At 32.0% G+C, this 20,087-nt stretch overlaps 4 protein-coding genes across 5 annotated transcripts; 1 reads left to right on the top strand and 3 right to left on the bottom strand.

The window, feature by feature from the left end:
• Window positions 1–2,672: 2,672 nt before the first annotated feature.
• Window positions 2,673–10,684, bottom strand: LOC116351555 (ribosomal protein S6 kinase alpha-5-like). Its single transcript, XM_031783679.1, has 13 exons — window positions 9,839–10,684; window positions 9,664–9,775; window positions 9,399–9,586; window positions 7,724–7,792; window positions 7,461–7,594; window positions 7,310–7,394; window positions 6,702–7,214; window positions 5,927–6,139; window positions 5,761–5,858; window positions 4,899–5,687; window positions 4,684–4,824; window positions 4,303–4,588; window positions 2,673–4,126 (listed from the first exon to the last, which is right to left on the bottom strand). The coding sequence occupies exons 1-13, from the start codon at window positions 10,269–10,271 to the stop codon at window positions 3,696–3,698; spliced, it is 3,492 nt and encodes a 1,163-aa protein (XP_031639539.1). The 5' UTR covers window positions 10,272–10,684; the 3' UTR covers window positions 2,673–3,695.
• Window positions 10,685–13,212: 2,528 nt separating this feature from the next.
• On the bottom strand, window positions 13,213–18,136 carry LOC116351557 (EARP-interacting protein homolog). Of its 2 annotated transcripts, XM_031783682.1 has the most exons (6): window positions 17,886–18,136; window positions 17,710–17,807; window positions 15,779–15,910; window positions 15,104–15,720; window positions 13,694–13,828; window positions 13,213–13,628 (listed from the first exon to the last, which is right to left on the bottom strand). In XM_031783682.1, the coding sequence occupies exons 2-6, from the start codon at window positions 17,719–17,721 to the stop codon at window positions 13,454–13,456; spliced, it is 1,071 nt and encodes a 356-aa protein (XP_031639542.1). In that variant the 5' UTR covers window positions 17,722–17,807; window positions 17,886–18,136; the 3' UTR covers window positions 13,213–13,453. The 2 variants fall into 2 exon arrangements, with proteins under 2 accessions (XP_031639542.1, XP_031639541.1); XM_031783681.1 differs by lacking the exon at window positions 17,710–17,807 and having other exon boundaries at window positions 17,886–18,135.
• On the top strand, window positions 16,016–18,051 carry LOC116351556 (CDP-diacylglycerol--glycerol-3-phosphate 3-phosphatidyltransferase, mitochondrial). The gene is made up of 2 exons (XM_031783680.1): window positions 16,016–17,618; window positions 17,773–18,051. The coding sequence occupies exons 1-2, from the start codon at window positions 16,176–16,178 to the stop codon at window positions 17,809–17,811; spliced, it is 1,482 nt and encodes a 493-aa protein (XP_031639540.1). The 5' UTR covers window positions 16,016–16,175; the 3' UTR covers window positions 17,812–18,051.
• A 560-nt stretch (window positions 18,137–18,696) lies between the features above and the next one.
• On the bottom strand, window positions 18,697–20,005 carry LOC116351558 (ubiquitin-conjugating enzyme E2 C). The gene is made up of 2 exons (XM_031783683.1): window positions 19,752–20,005; window positions 18,697–19,187 (listed from the first exon to the last, which is right to left on the bottom strand). The coding sequence occupies exons 1-2, from the start codon at window positions 19,850–19,852 to the stop codon at window positions 18,755–18,757; spliced, it is 534 nt and encodes a 177-aa protein (XP_031639543.1). The 5' UTR covers window positions 19,853–20,005; the 3' UTR covers window positions 18,697–18,754.
• Between the last annotated feature and the right edge of the window lie 82 nt (window positions 20,006–20,087).

A 20,087-nucleotide genomic window follows, 5' to 3' on the forward strand; every position in this document is an offset into this window, starting at 1 on the left:
TATTAATTTAATATTTTTGAATATTGTGCAGTAAATCTCACGAAACTGCCGGAAACTACAAAACAAAACAAAGAATTTTTATTTTTAAAAATGTAAAAAATTAAAATCTATTTATTTCTGTTTTATTTTAACAGTTTAACGCAGTTTAATCGATTCATTATGAATTTTCCAAACCGTGACTGCCATATTGTCACAAACGTCAATTAGTACTCGGAATACGCATTAGAGGTGTTGTTAGCTACGGGCATGATCAGGCTTCGCTACCGAGTCTCCGAGAGTTTCATATAAAGTTGCCATGTAGCAGCCAAATGACGCCCATTGATTCAAACACGATTGGTATTCGCTTACTATTCAATAGGCATCACATAGCAAGTTTATATGAAACTCTCGGAGACTCGGTATAGAGCACTCAAACAGTAAAAAAAAGTCCAGATCGTGATTTAGATGATATGGAATGCGATTTTTATCATTTTGATTTCACCAGGTGATACAGAAAATTGAGTAGTATTTGAGAATTGAAGAAAAAAAATTTAATAATTTTTTTCATTTTTCGCGATTTTTCACCATCTACATGGAAGGCTTGTATGAAAAACACGGAAGACCGCTGAAATGGCACTGCCGTAGGTCCGTATATATTTGGCATTTGCCATTTCAGCGGTCTTCCGTGTCTCTTTCATACAAGCCTCCCATGTAAATGATAAAAATCGTGAAAAATGAAAAAAATTATTAATTTTTTTTCTTCAATTCTCAAATACTTCTCAACTTTCTGTATCACCTGGTGAAATCAGAATAAAAAAAATCGCGTTTCTTATCACCCAAATCACGATCTGGATTTTTTTCACTTTTTGAGTGCTCTATACCGAGTCTCCGAGAGTTTCATACAAACTTCCTATGTAACACCTATTGAATACTATTCAATAAATAGTGACCGAATGCAAATCACGATTTCAATGATAAGGAATGAGAGTTTTTTCATTCTGATTTCATCAGATGATACAGAAAATTGAATAGAATTTGTAAATCGAAGAAAAAAATTATATATGGAAGGCTTGTATGAAAAACACGGAAGACCGCTGAAATAAATAAAAATTCAACATGATAAAAATGTAAATAAAATACCAACTTGATTGGACTTCCAATAAAACGGGAACTTATTTGCTTTGAAAATAAAACACCACCGTGCGCAGCGCAGCGTAAAAATAAAAGTTCAACATGTTTAGAGTGAAAATAAAAGACCAACATGAATCATGTTGCTCTTTTATTTTCATCTCAGTTTAGTTGGTCATTTATTTTTACCGATTCCATGATTGAGATCTTTTTATATGAAAATTTGAGCTCACTTTTATCCTAACCCATTCAAGCCGAATATTGCGTTAAACATATATTTTTCTACATGCTACGACAACGCCATCTCTGTTTCCCCATGTGTGTAGAGTATGTTCAATTGTTCAATATTGACAAATCATTCAAACGGGTCAATTTTGTACCGCAAAAATAGCTGTCATCGTGAAAATATGTCAACAATATTATTCATTGAAATTTTTGAAATTGACTGTACCGTGTTTATTTTTTAAAACAATTTTCAAATGCATATTTCTGTAAATTTCATTTCAAAGTTTTAAAATATTTGTACAATTCTGCATAAATAATATTTTAAATTTTTTAAACTGAAAGGAAATTTTCAGCATAGAAACAGCTTCTGCTGCAAGACCAAAGATGTCGTTTTCGGGGGAGATTCGTGTGACGTTTTCATATAAAACATATAGCGCATTACTCGGTTAACCCATTCAAATATTAATCAAATTTGAGATTTGGTGAGAAACAAATGCCAATATTTTTTCAAAATTTGAATGAGGTGTTGTAAAGTTTGTCTCCCCGCGGGCGCCCGTTCGTTTTTGTCTTACCCAACCATCATGATCGGGAAAAGTCAAATTGACAAAGAGCAATCTAGTGACATAGATGATCATCAGACCCACAATAATTGCATACAAATACGATTCATGTGGAACTAGAACGCTCTCCTACATTTACGGATTTTTAAATTCAACAATTGCTGAAAACGACGGAAAGTAGGCAATTTTTGAAAGTCTGTTATGGCATCGTCACATGCAGGAGAATACAACATGCTCAATAGCTTCACTGTTGGATTTGGATCAAATCAGGAAGCTTATTATGAGCTTACATAAACATTGAAAGAATTCACAGAAATCCCAACCATTTTCACAAAAATCTCATCGAATGCAATTGTTTTGGTTGTTCTGAATAATTTTGTATTTATTCCAAAGTATACTAAAAACATTTTGAAGTTTACGTTTTCAAACGCCTTTTAATTTCTTACTAACATGCGTTTTATCGCCTTAAAATTTACCATAAAATTATGTATTTTGTAGTTTCCCAAACATCTGGTCCCATTTTAGTCATTCATTTCCATTTTGAAATTGTGTTTCTTGTCATTCAATGTTTTTATTGCATAACGAGTGCATAACAAGAAATTTATTTAATAAATAAAGTAATAAATAAAGAGCAAATCAAGTGAATAATGTACTTCTCCTACTTTTTTTTCTTTCTGCGACAACCATTTCTAGGAATAAATTGTTTCCTATTTCCATTTTGTTTATTTGTTATTCAAATAATATAATATATAATTGTCACCATATTAAAAACAAAGTGTCTACCATTTGCATATTAAATGCAAACATTTCTTATTTGCATAATTTTATTATATTCTATTTCGATTGCTGTCGACCGTACTTAAGAAAATAGATAATTTTATCGATAGAATCAATGTCTCTTTTTTGGTAAGATATATAATTGATAACAATTGTTTTATAACTTAAAATACGCCGTGATCGTTGTTTTTTTTAATGTAAAATTAAGATAATATGTTTTTTCTGTTCTGTTTTTTGCTTTTTAAATTATGCATTCAAATCTTTTTTTCAGTTCAATTCAATGAATTGTTCAATGTTTATACGCAACAAAAACATAAGTAATGGAAATGCGCTTGGAGATGGAATTTCTTTTTTCCTATTATGAGAGTATCTTCAAAACAAAATATTTTTTCCCAATCCCATAAGTTCATTCATACTGAACTCAATTAGTAGAAATGCTTAATAATTTATCGTATTAAATATAATTCATATTTACAAACATATAGATTTTTGTTGCTGCTGTTTTATCTTTTTATTAATTTTTCACCTTTTTGTTCTTTATTTTACTAGAAAAGGCACTTTTCTGTTTCTGTTAATTTTTCATTTAATTTGAAAAGGGTATCTATTGTGTGTACAATGTGTATTTTCTTTGTAAGTCTTTGTGGCGTAAAAACTAGGTTTTCGAGGTTGTTAGTTCAAACGCTTTTTTTACTTTCTTTTTTTGAAAATTGATTCAATCTTTTGAGATTTTTGTAACATGTAACTATAATATATTACATAAATCTAGTTGACACGTTTTCCATTTTGTAGATGGAATACATAATTTTTATGTACACTTTAACGTTTGCAATTGACTTTACATTTCTCTTTGTCGTATCAATTTATCTCTATTTTAGATAATACATTGTCACATAATAAAAAGAATAACAGTATGAAGTCTGAGTCATCTTGTATAGTGGATATAATGGATATTTGTTGTGAGACATGTTTTTAATTCACATAATTTAATTTTTCAGCTGCAATGCTCATTTTAACTAACCACTTTTTTTATTGAGCTTGATTACATTTTTGATGACGTCGACGCTTTGGCCCACCTCGAGATGCAGTTTCGATACTATCATCAATCTTGTTGGTAAATGTGTTAAAGATGGATTTCATCATATCGGGATAGTTTCGCTTTCTGAATGGTGTTATTGATCGATTTGGATACCAGCGCGGTGATTGATAACGGGAAAATGTTTTCAGGTCCATTGATCGATTCAAGCTCAACATCAGTGCTGAATCGCATGTTTGAAAACCGTATAGTTTATCGATTTCTTCATCATCACTGAACTCATCAAAACTATCGTTGTTCACATCATCCAAGATTGATAGTGTTGGCAAAATGTCGATATATTCTTGTGGCTCATCAATAGCGATCTCCTCATATACTGGAGAATTTACCAGATCACTAGAGAACATTTGATGACGATTTGAATCTGTAAATGAATAACATTTGGGAGAATATTGATGGTGTTTAATAAACAATAACAACTTTTATAGTAATCAGAATACTATAAGTCATATTCAATCTATATTATCGACATTAATGTATTATAAGAGGCGAAACTGTGATAGATAAACACCATAAATTATAATGAAATAAAAGACTAACCTTCTTGATCATCTTGATCAATAATTTTTTCGTTGTTATTGTCAATGTCATCCATCTTTTCGTCAATCACATGATCGTTGTATACCTCATCGCCATTGACACTATTTTTGATTGGATTTGTGGGTTCATTGCTTGTTGACCAACTACATTGATCTGATACATCAATTGTGTGGTTAACTTCGGTCGAAATTTTGTTGTAACTCAATTCATTTGTAGTACTTTCCACCAATGCATCTGTACTGGCAACTGAAGAGTATTTTGTATTTGATCGGTCACCTCGCTTTTTCTAAATTCCGAATAAAGATGTTGAAATTTTACAAAGAATTAATAAAAAATATCTGCATTCCGTCGCAAGGATTCATCTAAGATAGATAAACTTACCCGTGTGATTATTCCAGTCTGTCCATCAGCTAGATTTGATAAAGTGTGTTGCCTTTGTTTTGAATCTGTTTTTGTCGAAACTAGAATCGCACTTGGTGGATCAATCTCCGTGGAATTCAGCCAGGCATGTTCAAAAATTTCCTATATTTATGCAATGAATTAGTATTGTTAAACAATCAGTTATAACGGGGGTATTTTTACTGTCGATAATTTACCGATAGCTTGATTCTCTTTTCTGGAGATACAGTCAAAAGTCGTCGTATTAGGTCCTTGACAGATTTACTAAGCGAAGCCCATTGATCATTGCGGCAGTCAATTGATCCGTGTATAATGTTGTATTTAATTTTTTCTCTGATGTTTGAGATGTCATCATTACTCATGCCATTTCGACGGAATGGCATGCCACCACACAATAATGCGTATAAAATTACACCCAATGACCATAAATCACAAGATTCGGTGTATTTTTTTTTCGACAAAATTTCAGGAGCTGCATAGTCCAGCGTATAGCGATCCACTTCCATTTCATTCTTATCGCCGTTCATGTTGCAAGCAAATCCAAAATCTAAAATTTTGATATTTGTCATACTGGCCTTGTTACTGGTGAATTTGATATTTTCCAGTTTCAAATCTCGATGTGCAATTTTATGTGAATGCATGTGTGTAACAGCTTGTAGAATTTCTTTGAAAATGACACGCACCTCACTTTCATTTAGTTGCTGTTCTTGTGCGTATTTGAAGAGTTCTCTACCAGCAAGCCATTCAGTAACAATATACGTGAACGCACTATCTCTTATTACTTCAACAATACTGACGATATTTGGATGGCCATGGCATATTTTCAGTGCTTCAATTTCAGAATCAACATTTTGATTTGATCGCAGTATCTTAACCGCAAATTCTTTTTCCGAATCGTTATCAATACATTTCATACATATTGAAAATGAACCATCACCGATTGGTTGAGTACCCTCAAACGTATATTTCTTGTAAAATGATCCATTCTGAAAGAAAGTTGATTATTTTGGGTGCAAAACTCGCATACATGGACTAAAAAGTGTAGTAATCAAATTTTACCTTCTCATTATACTCAATGACTTCTTCAATATTTGGCTTCCTATCCAAATTCTTCGAGTCATATCCGTCGAGAAGATCAGGTGCAACAAATGAAAACCCTTGATATTATGAAGGAGTAATTAATTGAATCTATTTTCCCATAAGTCTAGTGAATTTTTATTCTTACCTCTGAATAATCGTTCATGATTAGCTGGGGGTTTGCATGGCTGGTCTACTACTGGCATTTTGGTGAAATCATCACTAAAGTTACTTGTATCTAATCGATGTTGAATATTTGGTTTAAATGGAGCATCGATTTCTTTTTTCGCCAATTTAACCCAATCAATTCCTTTGAAGAAACGATGAGCTTTGATTTCATCAGGCCCTTTTGAACCGGTTCCTATAGGATAAAAAAAATCGTTTTTTCCTTTTTCCCCGATAAAAAGCAAATAGACCGAGAGCTGATGGGAAAAGCTCTATTATTTTTGCTTTATGTCAGAAAACTATATTAAACCATGCAGCTAGACATACACTTAAAAAAATATTTTACGTCTATCATTACAGCCCTCCCATTCGCGAAATCTACACTATTATTCGCGGATAGAAAATACATCAACTATTAAAGCGAGCTGCAAAGCGTTTGTAAACAACACGGAATTACATGTAGAAATTTTAACCAACGAATATTTGAGCAATAACAAAACATATTCCAAAATAAAACAAACATGCAGCTCGCTTTAATAGTTGATGTATTTTCTATCCGCGAATAATAGTGCAGATTTCGCGAGTGGGAGGGCTGCAATGATAGACGTAAAATTATTTATTTAGTGTATGTATAGCTGCATGGTTTAATATAGTTTTCTGACATAAAGAAAAAATAATAGATTTTTTCCCATCAGCTCTCGGTCTAAAATGTTCTGTTTTTTTTTTTGTTTTTTTTTTTTTTTGATTTATTCAATTACCGAGACGTTTTGATGGTTCTTTGTTCAACAATCGGGTTATTAAATCACTAGCGTCTTCGCGAATGATCTCTGGCATGGGAGGGCTTGCTTTTAAGATTCGTTTTGAAATTTCATTTTGTTTATTTGGATCCCCATCAATGGTAAATGGTGATGCACCTGTAAGAAGTTCATAACAAAGGACACCAACTGACCACCAATCAACACTAACATCATGTCCGCTCTTTCCCCCACGTACTACTTCTGGTGCCATATACTCCATTGTTCCACAAAAACTGTATGATCTGCCATTCGATTCTTTGGTCAGTTCTTTTGATAGCCCAAAATCAGTAACGACTATGTGGCCATCGGAATCAAGTAAAATATTTTCTAATTTTATATCCCTGTAGATAATCCCTAATTTGTGAAGTTGTTCAATTGCTATCACAATTTCGGCTATGAAAATTCGCACTTCATCTTCCGTAAAGTGATCACGCTTATATAGATGAGTGAATAGCTCACCACCACTTACATAATCTGAAAATCCATGTAAGGAAAACACATAATTTTAATATTATCATCATGATAATCAAAATTAAATAAAAAAAACATAATCAGAACAATTATTATACCTAATACTAAGTAGAGTTTCGATTCTGTTTGAAAGGCGTAATGCATTGATACCAAAAATGGGCTACGTCCAATAGCTTCAAGTACCTGTAATATATATATAAATATATATACATATGAAATTATTTTGGCTATGTTTCATTTTTTCCCTACCTGGCGTTCCGTTTTTGTATGTTCAGCAGTTTTCACTTTTTGTACTATAGCTGATTTCTTCAAGATTTTCATTGCATATAATTGGCCATCATCTTTGCCACCTTTCTTTCGTACAAGGAAGACAATTCCGTAAGCTAAATAAGAGAGACACATTTGATTAAATATTCAATTAATAGCCGCTATCTTGCAAGTAAAATCATACGTCTGCATCCAACTGGTATAAAATATTTAAAAATAGAGAATAAGCCATTTTTTAAAATTACCTCCAGTACCCAAGACTTGAATCAATTCGAAGTGTGATAAATTCACTTTATCGCTTTCTCGGAGATTTGCTTAAAAAATTATTTAAAAAAATGTTAGGACATATTGGGTGAAAATTCAAATATAATAAAATTTCAATTATAAAACACCAAAATAATATTTTCAACTTTCCTAATTCTCAAAGTGATTTTAAATATGCTTAAATTAAAAAATATTATTAAAATATAGTATTTTAAATGTGCTTTGATAAACGATTTCTCAAATACATTTTAATTTAAACCGAGAGATGAGCGCAGTCAATATGATTGTATTGTGATGTCACAGAAAAACGCCATCTGTGTAAAACAGGCCTACTACAATGTAAAAGGATAGCGAGGGAAAGTATATGAAGAAGAAGGGGAAACAGATATACGTTTGATTTACATTGTAGTCAGCGTGTTTTACGTAGATGGTGTTATAAGTATCTGTCCAAATTGCGCTTGGCCTTTTATTTAAATACCTAGCAAAAATATTTGAAGGAATTTCACTTTTCCGTACATTATCTTGAAAGGAATACCACCAAACCGAGAATAAAAAAAGGAAAACCCTATGATATCAAACCTTCTTTGTTATCCCGATGATGAACAGTTTGAAGCGTTATTTTTACATTAGGAAGGAAAAGGAAGTAAAAAACTTATCACTTTACTATAATTGAACACTCTAGAATAAAAACATCTTATTGTTTACTCGCATATCGAAACGCGACTCAAAACGGATACATATCAAAGCGAGACAATATTGTCAAGAGAGAGAGAGTAGAGCATTCAATTATTTTTGATTTAATAAACACACACAAACTCTGGCGTTCAAAATATGGAAATCAAGATGAGTGTAAAAATCATAAGATCGTAGTTCTAAATTATTTACTAGTAATTAAAAATATACATGAATATAATCATATGCACGTAATATATGCTCAAGAATGTCGGTTTTGTTCTGCCATTTTCGTAAGATAAACGTTCTATTGCTGAGTGATTTTCATGTAAACTATGATCCAATGTATTCAAATGTATGTAGGTCAAATGAAAACCAATACATGAAAACGAAGAACACGTACACATAATCAAGTATAGAACACTAAATTAAGAAGAAGAAGTAGAGGAGAAAAAACACAAACGAAGAAAAGGAAGGAAAAAATAAACGTCATATGTCCGCTGTATGAATATACCGATATGCGAAATGAGAAAAGAAGGAAAAAGTCGTGCGTTCCCGTTGCGGCACCGCTATTGAAACATGACTTAAATTCATTGCCGAGTACAGTACATTCAGAAATATTCTCTTTGCGTTCGAAGTGGAGTTCGTATACAAACAAGAATGCAGTTATCTGTTCGACCATTCAAAGATAATGAAATGAAAGGTGTCGTGGGTTTGATGTAGTAATAAGAAATAAAATAGCAAAATATACGTATTGAAATTTTGATGTATATTTGATACAGCGAATTCAGATCTCTTGGACTAACATAAAATGGCTGGTAATGCGTAGTATTTTTTGTATGTTTTAAAATCGAAATAGTTATTTTTGATTGTTGTTGTTATATGGCAATAATTAGTGCAGTAACTGATCGTTCATTTGCCATTCCAAAACACTTACACTTTGAATGTCACTAGATATGATGAAATGAAAATTGTTCTGCTTACCTTGTGGTCGGATTGTTGATGCTTGCTCGATCTCTTTAGCAAGCGTTTCGCTGCCTGCAACCCTTTCGTTTGATCTGTTGCTGCGTGTATGTTTATCATCTGTCACGAAACTGCTGACTTGATCACTTTTCTTGCCACGATATCCTTGATGCTTGTGATTGCCTTTGTAACCTTTTTTTGATTCGTATCTGTAAAAGTTATGGATTTTTTTTATTTAGTATAAGTTCGATTCATTTTTTAAAAAAGATGCATAGTAAAAACTTGCCTTTCTTCATCGTTATCATTCTCCTCGTTTTCCTCATCATCTGTTATATCCACTATTTCATCTGAGGCTCGTTTATTGTGCTGTCCGTTGCTTTTTGTCATATAAAAACTTTCTGCAAGGATATGAATTTGTAACCAATGTTCTGATAAAAATTTATATTTGAAATTATTCCTACCATTAGCCTGGTTGTGCGCATTATGTGTGTCCTCATCATCATCTTCTTCATCTGAGATGACAATTGTGTGTGAAACAGTATTTGAGCTACTTTCTACTTGATGCCTACATGTACGATTACGTGAACTATGCTTGCTTTTACTTTCACCGGTTGAGCTCATTTTTTCGCGATCATACATTGATAGATAGTGGCCGTAATTTTTGTTATTTGTATTTATGTCGCGGGCGATTTCAAGTAAATCCATTGGCTTATTCAAATAATTTGAATCACCGTTATTTTGCTGTGCGGTCGGCGTGTTTCGTGTTGATTGATTTTGGTAAGAATGAACCCATTCGCTTTGTAAATTACGATTTGATTTGGTTGGTTCGCATAAATTTTCCTCAAAAAAACCACTTTCATGATCATGTTTTTTCTTAACTCCCATTTTTAGCATTTTCACAAATATTTGACAAAAATTCTCACTTTAATTTAACGTTCAATTCTCGATCAAAATTTAAACTTCGAATAAATGACGATGTATAATTTTTCTATTCCAGAAATAAACAGTGCAAGAAATCATAGAATATTAAAAACAACAGTGTCGATAAAGTTGGAAAAAACGAGAAAATCGAATGGGGTTATTGGTTTTGTTTATTTTCAAATAAAATCATATCGAAATAAATGGGATCACTTATCACAACATTGCGTCGATAGTCAACACTATTTCTTTCTCTTTAAGATAAGCTGTTTGTTCGTATTGTTCTTTTCTTTCACTTATTTTCGGCCAAGTATTTGATTTTGATCGATGCAAGAAGGCATTTTGCTTTTAATTCTGTATGCATTCAAATGATATCAGATAAACTTCACCTGTACAAAAAAAAATGAAGATAATAAAAATTTAGTAAAATACGTAAGCTAACATATTAACAGCACAACTTATTACGTATTATTGAAAATTATGAATTATTCAAAAAATTAAAAAAAAATTCATTTTATATGTTTTATAAATATTTTTCGAAGAAAATCTTTTATATTTGGAGGGAAAAACTAACTAAAACTCTTTTTTTGTTTTCGATACATGTACTTAGATAAAAATGTTTTTAGCCTGTTCAAAGCGCATCACATTGCGTGCGATACAAATTGAAGTCAACCGAAGCCTGATCATGCCCGTAACTAACAACACCTCTAATGCGTATTCCGAGTACTAATCGAAGTTTGTGACAATATGGCCGTCACAGTTTGGCAAAATCATAATGAATCGATTAAACTGCGTTAAAATGTTAAATTAAAACAGTAGAAATACATATTAATTTTTTACATTTTGGAAAAATTTTTGTTTTTTAATTTTGTAGAATTTTCTGTCCACAATATTCAAAAATATTAATTCAATAAAAATGAATTAGTTGACATAACCTCACTTTTGTGTCACAATGGTGATAAACCGATTAAATAATTATTAAAACAGTAGAAATAAAAATATTTTCATTTTTTACATTTTTAAAAATAAAAATTCTTTGTTTTGTTTTGTAGTTTCCGGCAGTTTCGTGAGATTTACTGCACAATATTCAAAAATATTAAATTAATAAAAAATGAAGTGGTTGACATAACCTCACTTTCGTTTAAGTAATTATTTGATCGGTTTATCACGATTGTGACACAAAAGTGAGGCTATGTCAACCAATTCATTTTTATTAATTTAATATTTTTGAATATTGTGTACAGAAAATCTCACAAAATTAAAAAAACAAAAGATTTTTTATTTTCACAAATGTAAAAAATTAAAATCTATTTATTTTTACTGTTTTATTTTAACAGTTTAAGGCAGTTTAATCGATTCATTATGATTTTGCCAAACCGTGACGGCCATATTGTTACAAACGTCGATTAGTACTCGGAATACACATAGAGGTGTTGTTAGTTACAAGGTTTATATAGGAAATCCTATACCATGATCGGGCTTCGCTCGGTAGAGAGCAAAAAAGTGAAAAAAAAAATGGTTTTTTTTTTCATTTCTCGAACACCATCAAAGGGTCTATATCATGTGGTGTGATCAGAACGTAAAAATTTGTCATCTTTGTCACCCAAATCGTTGTCAAATGCTATCTCGCTCCCCCTTGCATGTATAAATGTTTACAATGGATATTCTATTCACACACAACTCGTACTTATATTTTGCTGCGTAATAAAATTGTTGAGAATGTATTTATTTGGTAATCGCTTTGAGTTTTGTGTCGACGATTTCTATTGCGCAGCAAGATATAAGTGCGAGTTGTGTGTGAATAGAATGTCCATTGTAAACATTCATACATGCAAGGGTGAGCGTGATAGCATGAGACAACGACTTGTCATTTGCCAAGCACGATTTGGGTGAAAGAGATAGCAAATTTTTCACAGCAAATGATATAGACCATTTAGTGGTGTTCGAGAAATAAAAAAAAAATAATTTTTTTTTTTTCAATTTTTTGCTCTCTACCGAGTCCTCGAGAGTTTCATATAAACACGCCTTGCAATAGCCAAATGACGCCTATTGATTCAATCACGATTGATATTCGCTTACTATTCAATAGGCATCACATAGGAAGTTTATATGAAACTCTCGGAGACTCGGTATAGAGCACTCAAACAATGAAAAAATTCCAGATCGTGATTTAGATGATATGGAATGTGATTATTTTCATTTTGATTTCACCAGGTGATACAGAAAATTGAGAAGTATTTGAGAATCGAAGAAAAAAAATTTAATAATTTTTTTCATTTTTCGCGATTTTTCACCATCTACATGGGAGGCTTGTATGAAAAACACGGAAGACCGCTGAAATGGCACTGCCGTAGGTCCGTATATATTTGGCATTTGCCATTTCAGCGGTCTTCCGTGTCTCTTTCATACAAGCCTCCCATGTAAATGATAAAAATCGTGAAAAATGAAAAAAATTATTAATTTTTTTTCTTCAATTCTCAAATACTTCTCAACTTTCTGTATCACCTGGTGAAATCAGAATAAAAAAAATCGCGTTCCTTATCACTCAAATCACGATCTGGATTTTTTTCACTTTTTGAGTGCTCTATACCGAGTCTCCGAGAGTTTCATATAAACTTCCCATGTAACACCTATTGAATAGTGACCGAATGCCAATCACGATTTCAATGATGAGGAATGAGAGTTTTTTCATTCTGATTTCATCAGATGATACAGAAAATTGAATAGAATTTGTAAATCGAAGAAAAAAAAATATATTTTTTTTTCATTTTTAGCGATTTTTTTAAATCTAAATGGAATCATACAAGCCGAAAAACACGGAAGACCGCTGAAATGTAAATAAAATACCAACTTGATTGGACTTCCAATAAAACGGGAACTTATTTGCTTTGAAAATAAAACACCACCGTGCGCAGCGTAAAAATAAAAGTTCAACATGTTTAGAGTGAAAATAAAAGACCAACATGAATCATGTTGCTCTTTTATTTTCATCTCAGTTTAGTTGGTCATTTATTTTTACCGATTCCATGATTGAGATCTTTTTATATGAAAATTTGAGCTCACTTTTATCCTAACCCATTCATTTTTGCTCATGCGATTTTAAATTTATTTGTGGTTATTGTTTTTGTTACTTCTCAGATTATTTTGTAACTGTTAAATTAGTAGTTGCTGTCCATTAAAAGCTTTAATTTATATTCTTTTGGAACTCGATTAATGCACATTCGCCCATCATAACTCAGTGAAGCAAAAAGCCATGGATCAACGTTACTCCATTCAGCGCAATAGACTGAGTCTTCATGTTGATCATACGTTTTGAGCAAACCATCCGGTATCCTATCAAATAAATGTAGGGTTTTGAATTTTGCATATTTTTTATTTGTTAGAATGGGACTACTTACAAGTTTTCTTTATCAGTATGTTCATTTGATGCTTCCGAGCTAACACTAGATGTACATGTTAGTAAAACTTTACAATCGCTGCTGCTAGATAAAACAAGCTGATCATGGAAGAAATTAAATCGAACACTCCAAATCCTGTTACGATGAAAATAGAATCATATATTGTTTTTTATGTTAGATTATATCTATTGAATATATCGAGAAGAGAGTATGTTATTCAGCGCTTATAGCTGACCAGTAAACATCCCCAGTGGATAGATTTTTTTTTTCATATTTATTATCCTATTGGATATGGTAGAGGGGTCCAAAATAACACGTTTTGCATCAAATTTTTTTCCCCAAATTCATATACCCCCTAGATACGCCCCCTTGAAAAGCCAAAAATCCCCTTTTTATGTTATGTACGCTCATCTATATCTTTTAAACGACGCAATATATTCGAATACTTTCTTCGCCAAAGTTGTAGCCCTTGAAGAGACAAAAAAAAATATTACCAAAGGAAGGGCCATTTTTGGATTCCTTACGAAAAATTACTCCTAGAAAACCATACCTCCTGAACCCCCAGAGCACTCCTTGTACCCTGAAATCGGAATATGTGTTGGCGAGCGAAGTGAGCCGAAATTTTGCAAGTACACACAAAAAAGTAGTAATAGAGCATTTATTGGCACATGTCAATAGTACAGCGTTTAATTGACATTTGTCAATAAATGCTCTCAGATGCTACTAAACACAGAGATCGGGACGCTTCACTTTGGACGCTCTGATGAACGAACCGATCGGTCAGATGTTTGTGACACCAACCAAATTGCCATAAGACCAGCCGCTCCTTACAAAATGAATGTTGATAAAAGTGAGCAATTGCATCTGAAATGAATGCACCAAAATCGTCAGAGAAACAATAAAAATTAACGTGAACTGGAAATAAATTGAATAAATATATTCCTGTAAATCAGACGCTCTCAACAAAAAGAATTGTGCTCTAGTAGATTTAATACATAATCGTACACGATTACAATCGTGCGCAAATCGTGTCCTAGGAAATAGAGCCTTTAAGGCTAAGTAATAAAATAATAAAAATGATGAAACTTATAAACTAATAAAAATTCTACTAATTAGTAGAAAAATTAATACCTATGCCACTGGGGATGTTTACTGGTGAGTAATGTCTAAATAAAAACATACTCTCCTCTCGATATTTTCAATAGATATATGATATACATATGATTGCCTGAAAATGAAAGCGAGACTTCTATTCACAACTTATTGAAATGTAACACCACCAAAAAGTTCTGACTGTCAGCATATTTTATATGGTGGTGTTACATTTTAATAAGTGGTGAATAGAAGTCTCTCTTTCATTCTCGGACATTCATATAATAATTATATGATCTAAACTATATAAAAATATACCAGTGTTGGTGATCGTTACGAGTAAAAACTGGTTCTTTTGTGTGTCGATTATCCCAAATTTTAATATAACCATCATCTCCGCCCGTTACAAAATGACAATGTTTATGTGGATTACAGTCCAAATCTCGAATAATTTGGCTGTGAGCCTCTTCAATAGACCACGCACAATGATTTGGATCACGAATATCATAGGAACGCACATCACAATCAATAAGCGCAATGAATTGGTTGCCCAAATGTGTCTGAGACCATTTTCCAGTTGTTAATTTTGGCGCATTTTTGGAATTAATTTCAGCAACCAGCCTTGTTTCTGGCGCAGTACGTTCGTGAAGTAAAATTTTATCATCAATAACGGTAGCTAGTAAATTATTATCGCTTGAGTGAAATTCTGTTGTCTTTATATCACTACCATAATTATCTGTATTCAAAATTTCCTTCGAATCAAATTGCAAAAATTCCTTGCTCTCTACATCCGATGTCAAATCCGGAAGTTGATAAATTGCCGTTTTTGTAATGATCTGAGAATTCTTCAATGTGCTATAACATAATACAAGCTCCCTTGAATTATGCGGGTTACTATTTATTTTCCAAATTTCACCTTCTGAATGAGTAAATATCTGCAAATAAAGTTTCAGTTGAAAAAAGTACATTTAAATCTTAATAAGAATAACTTACGCGCTTGTTCAATGCCAATGAATTTTCATTAAATTCGACCAAATGAATTTGATTTTGGGGCTTTAACGTTTGAGTTGCAACAAAAAAACGAATTTCATTATTTTCACCTAATTGTGGAGCCAAAGTTCTGGCCTGTAAAATAAAAAAAATTATTTTTGAAAAATCAAATCGTAACTAATAATTTCGCAATGAATTTCGAATTTCGAATATTTTCGAAAATGGAGAACAATCATCATAAATGTCACAGTAAAATGTTGTAACATAACCAAAACTATGTGTATATTTTCATAATTTCACACAATGAAAACAATTGGATCATTTTCAATAAACAAGAACTTAACAAAGAAGAAACAAGGCGATTAGTCGCATATTGAATTTAAGTGAAACGTGAAAAAAAATGTTGCGTCGAATATTTTCAACAATAGCCGATTCAACTCCACAAATGGACAAAAGTCCATTTAAAGGTGTACATTTAACGGGTTCTTTTGGTGTGAGACGGCTGGAAAGTTTGGACTGGTTACATTCGATGAGTGTATGCTTTCCACTTCAAGCCGGACAAATAGAAATTATAACGGAACCACAAATATTTTACACCAAATTACAAACCCTTTGTGTTAATGCAGCAAATCGAATTGGAATAGCCAGTTTATATTTTGGTACAGATCAACTCGAATCACAGCTTGTGAAGGATATTGAAGAAAATGTATGCAAGAATTCACAATTGAAAGTAAATATTTTAATTGACTTCACACGTGGTACTCGAGGTGAAGGCAAAAAAACTTCATCAAAACAAATTTTACAGCAGATTATGAACAGCAGTACAAACACCTCACTTTCATTGTATCATACACCAAAATTAAGGGGTTTAAAAAAGCGTGTAATGCCTGACCGATGGAATGAGTTAATTGGTTTACAGCATATGAAAATTTATGTGGCAGATCAAACGGTCATTATTAGTGGAGCCAATTTGTCAAATGACTACTTCAAGAATCGGCAAGATCGTTACATTATGATTAACGACAAACATTTATCTGACTTTTATTATCAGCTGATCGAAAAAGTGAAAGAATTTAGCGTACAGGTGTCATCTGACAACAAATATTACACACATTCAAAATGGAATATGCTATCGTACGAGGATGATCAAAAGCATTTCATTGCTCAAGCAAATGATTCAATTTGTAAATTTTTCGCGGCAACCGCTGATGAAATGAAATATCATGGAGAGAGATATTGTAGTAGCAATACAAAAATCGATACATGGGTGTTTCCTTTAATCGAAATGGGCCAATTGAATATACATCATGATAGTGTTCTAACTGAAAATCTATTATTGAAAGCTGTAACTAATTCAAGGATCAACTTGACTACAGGATATTTCAATTTAACACAAACCTACATGGATACATTAGCAACAAAGTGTCAAGCAAATTGTGATATTCTAATGGCACATCCAAATGCAAATGGATTTCAAGGTGCCAAAGGCCCTGCAGGAGGCATACCAGCTGCATACTCACAGATTTCTAAAAATTTCTTAAAAAAACTAATTGAGTGCAATGAAAGTGAACGAATTAAACTATATGAATACCAACGTTCCGGTTGGACGTACCATGCAAAAGGTCTTTGGTATTATTTGCCTGGATCTTATACACCAGATTTAACACTTATTGGATCATCGAATTTTGGTGAACGGTCCGTAAATCGAGATTTAGAAAGTCAAATATGTTTAGTTACTGTAAATGATGAGCTTCGAAGGCAATTACAGCGAGAATATGTTAATTTAAAACGGTACTGTTCACCAGCTGAAGAAGAACTTCAAACACGAATTATACCAAAATGGGTGAAAACTTAGTTATAATCACTTTTTAAAATTTCTATTCTATTAACTACTGAAAGATTACTGTCCATTCTTTCGATTATTTCGCCATTACTTTTTGTTCCATTACGTTCCATTATATGTTGATTGATTTCCATTTTTTTCTTATCATCCCTAGGTGAAAACGGCGGTGGTCTTTTTCAAAAACTTTTTCTAGTTTATCAAGTAAAATGAGGCGTAAAATGAAACCATATCTATATTTATCTATATGTATATATCTAATATTCGAACCTGAGTTTCCAAACCATAAATCGTAGGATTGTCCAGATCCATTTGATTTTAATAACTTATATGCGATAAAACGAGGTAATATTTAGAATGATTAGTATATGTAAATATGTGTAGCTGCAAATTATCTATTTCAATTAACACAAAATGCGACAAAATAAATTATGATACAAAATTCAATGCATTTTCAATGAACCAAATAGATTTTACTTCAATATACGACAAATGAGTTTATATTTTACAACAAGTATCACATCTCTGTCGCAATTTTTTGTTATATACCTGTTCGAAACGTAAACGTCATCGATTCGAAGTTCGAATACTTATCTTCTTTTTTTTTTAAAAAAAAAGACCGTTAAATCTTTTATGTTAAATGCCAGTCAATCGGCGCCATTTTGCTCAATAATTTTTTCATGAAGATACATTTTTCACCTCATGCGACAAAAAAGTATTTAAAAAAATAAATTCATCACGAACATCAATATTATATTATTTTATTTTATTTTGTTTTTGTTAAAAAAATTTGTATGTCTTACTGAAGTGAGTGGTGCCTTAGAAACTAAAAACGAAAATCGGGATGATCTAATATGCTATAAATAATAAATAGATGAAAAGCTTTACGCCTCAATCAATCGAATTTGCTGCCGCGTATCTTTTGTTTTGAATTTTCTGTTTATTCTGGCGTGCATTGGGCTTTGTAGATGTTGTTTTCATCAGACTTGATTTTCGATTCGATTTGGTTTATATTTGTTCAACATATTCAGATTTATCTCATTTTTATTGGTTTCATTGCGATACTGCTTGGAAAGTTGCATGTTTTGTTTATTGTTTTTTTTTTTTTGCTTGTCATTAACTGGCTATTGGTATTTCTTTTAAGCTTCTTCTTTGTTCTTTTCGTAGAATTCATCGAGGTATTTTTTAAATTCTGTTTGATTATTCCAAAGTAATGAAGCATGAGCGTTCAATGGACTTTCGTTATTCGGTTCGCCCAAGAGTGATTGGATTGATAGTAAAATTGTTCGAACATCGTAGAGTGCTGACCATTTATCCTTCAAAATATCCAAACAAATTGCTCCCGACAAATCAATGTTTGGATGAAAGCATGGTGTGATGAATTTAACTACTGGTGCGGAATATGGATAAGAATTTGGGAATTCTAATTGCAGTTTGTATTTGTGACCAGCATAGCATGTATCTGGTGGACCGCTGATGGTACCTATCCAACGGAATATGTTATCACCATCAGGAAATGCCGATATGCCTTTTTCAGACGACATCATCAAAAGCATCAATTCTTTTTGTAATCTAAAATTAAACATAAAAAACGAACGGTAAAAAGTCTGATATTAAAATCAAATGAAACACCAAATTATTGAGTACATTTTTTTATCTTCAGATGTGTATTAACTTATTTGACATGTAAATAACATTTTTGATGACAAAAGATTGGAAATTCAACGAAAAATCAATAAATTATTCCATGCAAAAGGCACACGGGAAATCGTGACAATTTAATATGAATTCTTCTATTTATCATCTATCAAAATTATTTTATTTTGTTAGAATCAGCAATAGTCATTATTGAATGTAAAGTTGAATATAGAATAAAGAAGTACTGTTAAGGTAAAGCATTGAGTTTGCGAGAAGTCATGATTAGTTTTGGACGCGCGCGCCTATTCAATCACATTGATACACACACATTTTCAACGAAAGAAGCCCAATTAAAAAAGAAAGATGAAAAATTCAAAACCCTAAGAATTATTTATATTATTTTGATAAACATTTTTTTGACGACAGCATTATAGATAAAAAAAGACTTTTTCAATCAAACGCTGTGCAATTTTCATTTCAAATGAATGAAATACGCACCTTTTGCTTACTGCATGATTATCTTTGATTTGTACAGCTTCTTCGTTTTGCTTTGATAAATTTGATGATTGTGAACGATCTGGACTTATGTTTTGTGCCATATTCGATGAAAATTTTAAAGTCTTTGATTAAAATATTTGCTAGTAATATAATATTATTTGTATAATTAAAAGCGATTGTGTCTCGAACCACACATGAATAGAAAAACACTGTCTTATGCCTACATGAACAAAGTGTACTTATTTTGAAATACGTTGAAAATGAATAGTTCACACTGAAGTTGGTTCAGTTAGTATGGTTAGAATGTGTTAGTGAGAATGCGTTACGTACGGGTTT

Source organism: Contarinia nasturtii, unplaced genomic scaffold (assembly GCF_009176525.2).
Source record: "Contarinia nasturtii isolate CC-2019 unplaced genomic scaffold, AAFC_CNas_1.1 Cnas_scaffold_5731, whole genome shotgun sequence".
Taxonomy (NCBI): domain Eukaryota; kingdom Metazoa; phylum Arthropoda; class Insecta; order Diptera; family Cecidomyiidae; genus Contarinia; species Contarinia nasturtii.

Bases quoted from the DNA above. Each gene is read 5' to 3' on its own strand.
- LOC116351555 (XM_031783679.1), bottom strand. From the start codon at position 10,271: ATGCTAAAAATGGGAGTTAAGAAAAAACATGATCATGAAAGTGGTTTT. The intron at 7,595-7,723 runs GTAATTTTAAAA...TCTCTTATTTAG, and splicing joins TCAAGTCTTGGGTACTGGAG to CTTACGGAATTGTCTTCCTT. The intron at 4,589-4,683 runs GTAAGTTTATCT...TTCGGAATTTAG, and splicing joins AGACTGGAATAATCACACGG to AAAAAGCGAGGTGACCGATC.
- LOC116351558 (XM_031783683.1), bottom strand. From the start codon at position 19,852: ATGGCACAAAACATAAGTCCAGATCGTTCACAATCATCAAATTTATCA. The intron at 19,188-19,751 runs GTGCGTATTTCA...GTTTAATTTTAG, and splicing joins AATCATGCAGTAAGCAAAAG to ATTACAAAAAGAATTGATGC.
- LOC116351556 (XM_031783680.1), top strand. From the start codon at position 16,176: ATGTTGCGTCGAATATTTTCAACAATAGCCGATTCAACTCCACAAATG. The intron at 17,619-17,772 runs GTGAAAACTTAG...TATCATCCCTAG, and splicing joins CACGAATTATACCAAAATGG to GTGAAAACGGCGGTGGTCTT.
- LOC116351557 (XM_031783681.1), bottom strand. From the start codon at position 17,927: ATGGATCTGGACAATCCTACGATTTATGGTTTGGAAACTCAG. The intron at 15,911-17,885 runs GTTCGAATATTA...TTTATTTTACAG, and splicing joins TTTATGGTTTGGAAACTCAG to GCCAGAACTTTGGCTCCACA. The intron at 13,829-15,103 runs GTATATTTTTAT...TCATCGTAACAG, and splicing joins CGTAACGATCACCAACACTG to GATTTGGAGTGTTCGATTTA.